At 58.2% G+C, this 6,668-nt stretch overlaps 1 protein-coding gene across 1 annotated transcript in view; it reads left to right on the forward strand.

The window, feature by feature from the left end:
• Nucleotides 1-22: 22 nt before the first annotated feature.
• LOC113217863 (dynein beta chain, ciliary) overlaps nucleotides 23-6,668 on the forward strand; it is a gene marked incomplete at both ends in the record, with an annotated part of 13,370 nt that continues 6,724 nt past the window's right edge. The window contains 19 exons of the mRNA XM_052276154.1: nucleotides 23-106; nucleotides 197-558; nucleotides 648-1,037; nucleotides 1,113-1,278; nucleotides 1,353-1,476; nucleotides 1,554-1,777; nucleotides 1,884-2,108; nucleotides 2,184-2,354; nucleotides 2,451-2,677; nucleotides 2,807-2,936; nucleotides 3,049-3,282; nucleotides 3,366-3,544; nucleotides 4,578-4,713; nucleotides 4,918-5,052; nucleotides 5,131-5,393; nucleotides 5,514-5,715; nucleotides 5,802-6,026; nucleotides 6,091-6,301; nucleotides 6,380-6,656. Coding sequence (XP_052132114.1) covers nucleotides 23-106; nucleotides 197-558; nucleotides 648-1,037; nucleotides 1,113-1,278; nucleotides 1,353-1,476; nucleotides 1,554-1,777; nucleotides 1,884-2,108; nucleotides 2,184-2,354; nucleotides 2,451-2,677; nucleotides 2,807-2,936; nucleotides 3,049-3,282; nucleotides 3,366-3,544; nucleotides 4,578-4,713; nucleotides 4,918-5,052; nucleotides 5,131-5,393; nucleotides 5,514-5,715; nucleotides 5,802-6,026; nucleotides 6,091-6,301; nucleotides 6,380-6,656 — 3,965 coding nt within the window. The remainder of the gene's footprint in view (nucleotides 107-196; nucleotides 559-647; nucleotides 1,038-1,112; nucleotides 1,279-1,352; nucleotides 1,477-1,553; nucleotides 1,778-1,883; nucleotides 2,109-2,183; nucleotides 2,355-2,450; nucleotides 2,678-2,806; nucleotides 2,937-3,048; nucleotides 3,283-3,365; nucleotides 3,545-4,577; nucleotides 4,714-4,917; nucleotides 5,053-5,130; nucleotides 5,394-5,513; nucleotides 5,716-5,801; nucleotides 6,027-6,090; nucleotides 6,302-6,379; nucleotides 6,657-6,668) is intronic.

Raw genomic sequence — 6,668 nt, forward strand, 5'->3', positions numbered from 1 at the left:
TATATATTTAAAAAAATTACTGTTGCAGAAAGACATACACCAGAATTCGAACCTGAACAACCAGCTTCAGGAGATACTTATCCGCGTACGGACCGCTATCGCCGAAGTGAGTCCCGCAGTGAAATTGCCACAAAACCACGAGTTTAGTAGGCTATCAAAGTTGAACATTTTTAAATTTGAAAATGATTGGTTGTAGGCGGTTGACGAGTGCGAGAAGCTGAACGTCCACTCGTACCTGTGGATGGACGACCGCGACGAGCTGTTCGGCCAGTTCCTCAAGTACGGCCACTACCTAGCCCAGGAGGAGCTGGACGAGCTGGCCGCGGCCGAGGAGGGCACCACCCCCATCAAGGAGACGCCGCCCGACCTCGACAAGTTCAAGGAGCTGATCGAGCTGTACGAGAACCTCTACAAAGAGCTGGACCTGATCACCACCGAGAGGGTGTTCCAGAAGTGGTTCCGCGTCAACATCAAGCCCTTCAAGCAGGCCCTGCTCAACACGGTGTGCAAGTGGAGCAGCATGATCAAACAGCACCTCGTAGACCACGTCATCAACAGGTACGGCGGGTTGTACACAAATTATTAATTGTTGAGGGGTGAATTTCTGCTTAACTTTGATCGCCGCACTATGGTTCGACTGCTTGCAGCCTGCGCGGCCTGGCCGAGTTCAACGAGGAGGCGGAGCGCGAGATGGGGCGCGAGGTGAAGGAGGGCGACTACGAGGCGCTGCTGGCCGTCATGAACTACCTCGGCAAGGTGCGCGACCGGCGCGCCAAGACCGACACCATGTTCGAGCCCATCAAGGAGACCATCGAGCTGCTCAAGACGTACGACGTCGAGTTCCCCGAGGAGATCTACGTGCAGCTGCAGGAGCTGCCCGACGCGTGGAACAATGTGAAGAAGATCGCCATCGCGGTCCGCACCGCCGTCTCGCCGCTCATCACGCACGAGATGAACCAGATCCGGCGCAGGATCACTGTCCTGGACGCGCGTCAGCTCGCCTACCGGGAGGCCTTCAAGAAGATGGCCTTCTTCAGGTACTTTTCCGCACCGATCGCCACCACCCTGGTTCACTTCGATCAATTACTTGAAAAAAAAAACTTAAACCGCAGGTTCGACTGCAAAGACTGCTATGACGACATCGACCAGGCGCAGAGGGAGATCATCGAGCTGGAGGAGTACATCGGGAAGATATCCGAGCAGGCGGCACTTTTCGAAGTGAACGTACCCGACTTCAGGGGAGTCAAAATGTGCAGGAAGGAGATAAAAATGATTAAGGTTTGTAGGGCCCCGAGATGAAACACACAACAGTTTCAATGTACGCCACTTAACTTTTTTTTTTCGAATCACAGCAACTGTGGGATTACGTGAACGTCGTGCAAAGCAGTCTGGACGAATGGAAGACGACTCCGTGGAGGGAGATTGAAGTAGACAACATGGACATGGAGTGCAAGAAGTTCGGCAAAGAGTTGCGGAGTGAGTAGCAATCGTCATCCGATCGTCACGTGTCTCCTTGTAGTGTGACTAACGGGAACGGGGACCCCTCCCTGCAGCACTGGACAAGGAGATGCGCGGCTGGGACACGTTCATCTCGCTAGAGGCACTGCTCAAGAACATGGTGACGTCCCTCCGCGCCGTGAGCGAGCTGCAGAACCCCGCCATCAGGGAGCGCCACTGGCGGCAACTCATGGCCGCCACAAAGGTGAAGATCGTCATCGACGAGAACACGGTGCTGGACGACCTGCTGCAGCTCAACCTGCACTTGTTCGAGGACGAAGTAAGTCTCGTGCTTGTCATCGAGTTGTGTTTTTTTTTTTTTTTGGGGGGGGGGGGGAGAGATAGAGGTGGTTGAAGCTACACCGCCATGTTTTGCCCGTTTGCAGGTGAAGACCATCGTGGACAAGTCCGTGAAGGAGATGTCCATGGAGAAGGTACTCCGAGAGCTCGACGCGACGTGGCGGGAACAAGAGTTCGAGCGGGAGGAGCACCCCCGCACCGGGGTGCAGCTCATCCGCACCTCCGAGGAGCTCATCGAGACGCTGGAGGAGAACCAAGTGCAGCTGCAGAACATGATGGGCTCCAAGTTCATCGCTTTCTTCCTCACCGAAGTCAGTTTGTGCTTCGCAAAGGCCCGCCTTTCACTTACTTTGAAAAATATTATTATGTTTCTTGGTTGGCCCCAGGTTTCGGATTGGCAGTCAAAACTCGGTAACGCGGACGCCGTCATCAGCATCTGGATGGAGGTACAGCGAACCTGGTGTCATCTTGAGTCCATATTCGTCGGCTCGGAAGACATCCGCAGCCAGCTTCCCGAGGACTGCAAGCGCTTCGACATGGTTGACGTCGAGTTCAAGGTACTTGCCGGTATCCCACGACTCGATATAGTCAGGTTGTTTCGTTACCCAAAGCTAGCGCTCAATTAAATTTGCCCTACCATTATTATATTTCAGAAACTCCTCGAGGAGCTGACAAAAGAACCCAACATCGTGCGATTCACAAACAAGAAGGGGCTGTATGAAAAGCTGGAGGAGCTCCAGAGCCACCTCACCAAGTGCGAGAAGGCGCTCGCCGAGTACCTGGAGACAAAGCGGCTCGCCTACCCGCGCTTCTACTTCGTGTCCTCGGCCGACCTCCTCGACATCCTGTCCAACGGCAACCAGCCCGCCATGGTGGCCAGGTGAGTCCCCTGGGCGCCTGTATGGGTAGGCAGCCGGCGCGCATAGCGAGCAGCCGTGTGTTGCGGTACTGCCTACCCAGCGGCTCGCAGGCGCCCTTAGCCTAATACCTTGTGTGTGCGCACTCGCAGGCACCTCACCAAGCTGTACGACTCCATGGCCAAGCTCAAGATGGACGGCTCCTCCAAGATGGCGGTCGGTATGTGGGCCAAGGACGGAGAGTACGTGGAGTTCAGTCAAAAGTGCGACTGCGACGGGAAGGTGAGGGCCACACGAACCAGGGCATATCGTCCGTAACTTGACGTTCCTGCTCGATGCCCTGCTGCTTTCGGTCGGGCCGCGGCCCCCCGCTACCGTGCTCCTCTTGACGCAGGTCGAGGTGTGGCTGAACCGGGTGACGGACACGATGCGCGTGACGGGTCGTCACTACTTCCGCGAGGCCGTCACCGCGTACGACGAGAAGCCGCGCGAGCAGTGGATCTTCGACTACCCGGCGCAGACCGCCCTGGTGGGCACGCAGATCTGGTGGACCACGGAGGTCAACATTGCCTTCAGCCGGCTGGAAGAGGGCTACGAGAACGCGCTCAAGGACTACAACCGCAAACAGGCATGTAGCTCGAGGGGGGTCATTTCGAACTTACCGCTGAAAATGAGACCTTCAATTGGTATTTAACTCGCCGTCGTCTACAGGTGCAACAACTCAACACCCTCATCGGACTGCTGTTGGGCGACCTGTCCGCCGAGGACCGGCAGAAGATCATGACCATCTGCACGATTGACGTGCACTCCCGCGACGTTGTGGGCAAAATGATCGCGCAGAAAGTGGAGTCGAGCTCGGCTTTCCAGTGGCAGTCGCAGCTTCGGCACAGGTACCGGCGGCGGCGCTCGCTGCGGCTGGCACTGCGGCGCCTTGGGGGTGGGGGGTGGTGCCGGGGGCGGTGCCGGGGGCGGCGGCAGCGCCTGAGCGCCTGGACCGTGGTGGCGCGACACCTCGGTGCGGCCCGCGAGCTGCTGCGCCTAGGCCCCCGCGCGGGCGCGCTGTGGGTCGTGCCCGCGGACCCGTCCTGGCCCAGCGGCGCGCTACGCGTCGAGCTCGACAAGCGCCTGCTCGGTGCCAGGGCGTTCCGCCGCCTCGCAGGGGACCGCGCCGGCGTGCAGGCGCTCGCTTTGGCCGCGCTCAGCCGGTGCGTGGCTCAGGCGGGCCGGGCTCTGGCGGGGGACGGGGTGGGGCTGGGTGGGGCGTTCACAGCCTCGTTCGTCCCCCGGCGGCCGCCTGGGCCCAGCCTCCTCCTCGTGTCCTTGGCCGTGCCCGCCGTGGCCACAGCGTGCCCGGCCCCCGCACCGCCCCCAGGCCAGCACAGGCTGGGGCCCTTCACGGTGTGCTGTCGGCGGGGTTCGTAGGGGTGGCCGGGTGATGCAGAGGGCTTGCGTTGCGTGCGCGAATCAGCCTTCCGAGACGAGACTGACGCTGTACTTTATGTCTGTATATTATTTGTAATGCTGCTGTAATACGCTTGCTTTTGCTGCAGAGGCTGCGCGGACAGCTCGCGCGGTGGTTATAGACCAACGACTCTTTTTGTAATTTTTTATCTAATAAACGTCGGCGCTAAAATATGCTTGCTTTATTTTTTTTTAATGTTTATGCCAATTGAACTCCTAAAGATGTGACCTCGCTAGCCCGCTGTGTGTCGGTAGAGCCAGTAGGGCTGGCGCTGCGGCGTGCTTTTAAAGCTTGTGGCCACGATACCACGCAATAAGGTAAGAGTCTCGTCCGCCGCGAGACATTAGACCGAGGATTAGTCCTTAGCTACCGCACCCGATCGGTATCGCACGCCATACGACCACCATTCTGCCGCATCCGTCCTGCGCGCCGACCGCTCCAACGTGCGTCTGAACCGGCAGGTGGGACGACAAGATCGACGACTGCTTCTGCAACATCTGCGACGCGCAGTTCCGCTACGACTACGAGTACCTGGGCTGCACGCCGCGCCTCGTCATCACGCCGCTCACCGATCGCTGCTACATCACGCTCACGCAGGTGGGTCCCGGGGAAAATAAAAGCCTCTGTAGAGTCTGGCTCCATCAGTCGTTGCAATTTACGTTACTCAAAAAATAAATTAAAAACTTACTTGAAAATTGTCAGTGAAGAACAACAACTACAATAGATTACACTCCCCACCCCCTTTTCCCCGGATTCGAAAAAAAGGAAAAGATGGTATTTTTGTGTATGTGACTGTGTCAGTCTCTTCACCTCATCATGGGCGGCGCTCCGGCGGGTCCGGCCGGAACAGGCAAGACAGAGACCACCAAGGATCTGGGGCGCGCCATGGGCGTCATGGTGTACGTCTTCAACTGCTCGGAGCAGATGGACTACAAGGTGAGAGCGCTTCTGCACATTCTTGAGAATGCTTCCGGCGACCCGACTTACTAACGGAACCAATTTTCTCCCCCGCAGTCCTGCGGTAACATCTACAAGGGGCTGGCGCAGACTGGCGCGTGGGGCTGCTTCGACGAGTTCAACCGCATCTCGGTCGAGGTGCTGTCCGTGGTGGCGGTGCAGGTCAAGACGGTGCTGGACGCCATCCGCTTCAAGAAGACCCGTTTCAGCTTCATGGGCGAGACCATCACCCTCACGCCCACCGTGGGCATGTTCATCACGATGAACCCTGGCTACGCCGGCCGCACCGAGCTCCCGGAGAACCTTAAAGTGCTGTTCAGGTCAGAGAGAAAATAAGGATATGACAACAAATCAGGACGTCATAGTGAAAAGTTTGGAATAGTTTTGGAATGCTTTTGTTCACGTCAAAGAACGATGTTGTTGCGTCTTGTCCTGGCCAGGCCATGCGCCATGGTGGTGCCGGACTTCGAGCTCATCTGCGAGATCATGCTGGTGGCGGAGGGCTTCCAGGAGGCCCGGCTGCTGGCGCGCAAGTTTATCACGCTGTACACGCTGTGCCGAGAGCTGCTGTCCAAGCAAGACCACTACGACTGGGGCTTGCGCGCCATCAAGTCCGTGCTCGTAGTAGCCGGCTCCCTCAAGGTGTGCACGCCTGCCGTATCATTTCCATAGACTCCTCGTTTCGTCGATTCGCTTTCCTTCGCTCACTTGCCACCGTTCGGTTGCAGCGCGGTGACAGGCAGCGGCCCGAAGACCAGGTCCTGATGCGTGCGCTGCGTGACTTCAACGTGCCCAAGATCGTGACCGACGACCTGCCCGTCTTCCTGGGGCTCATCGGCGACCTGTTCCCGGCGCTGGACGTGCCGAGGAAGCGCGACCTTGACTTCGAGAAGGCCGTCAGGACGGCGGCCACCGACCTGCAGCTTCAGCCAGAGGACAACTTTATCCTGAAGGTATTCTTACGACGCAGAGTCATTCCGAGGAACCGCGGGTCCGCAACGCGTTGTGTGCTCGCAGGTGGTGCAGCTGGTGGAGCTGCTCGAAGTGCGCCACTCCGTGTTCATCATCGGTTTCGCCGGCACGGGCAAGTCCATGGTGTGGAAGACGCTGTTCAAGACGTACCAGAACATGCGGATGAAGCCCTTCGTGTCGGATCTCAACCCCAAGGCCGTCACCAACGACGAGCTCTTTGGCGTCATCAACCCTTCCACCCGGGAGTGGAAAGACGGTAGGCTCATTGCACTTGAGCTTGAAGTAGAATATGACAAAAATGTTTGGGGTTGACTCTGTCGGGTCCGGTCCCTAGGGCTGTTCTCCGTGCTGATGCGGGACATCGCCAACATGTCCGGGGACGGGCCTCGCTGGATCATGCTGGACGGCGACATCGACCCCATGTGGATCGAGTCGCTCAACACGGTCATGGACGACAACAAGGTCCTGACCCTGGCCTCCAACGAGCGTATCGCCATGACCAAGTCCATGCGGCTGCTCTTTGAGATCTCCAACCTGAGGACGGCCACCCCGGCCACCGTGTCGCGCGCCGGCATCCTCTACATCAACCCGACTGACCTCGGCTGGAACCCGTGAGTACTTCC

The sequence above is a fragment of the Frankliniella occidentalis genome, unplaced genomic scaffold (assembly GCF_000697945.3).
Source record: "Frankliniella occidentalis isolate FOCC.00 unplaced genomic scaffold, Focc_3.1 Scaffold1930, whole genome shotgun sequence".
Taxonomy (NCBI): domain Eukaryota; kingdom Metazoa; phylum Arthropoda; class Insecta; order Thysanoptera; family Thripidae; genus Frankliniella; species Frankliniella occidentalis.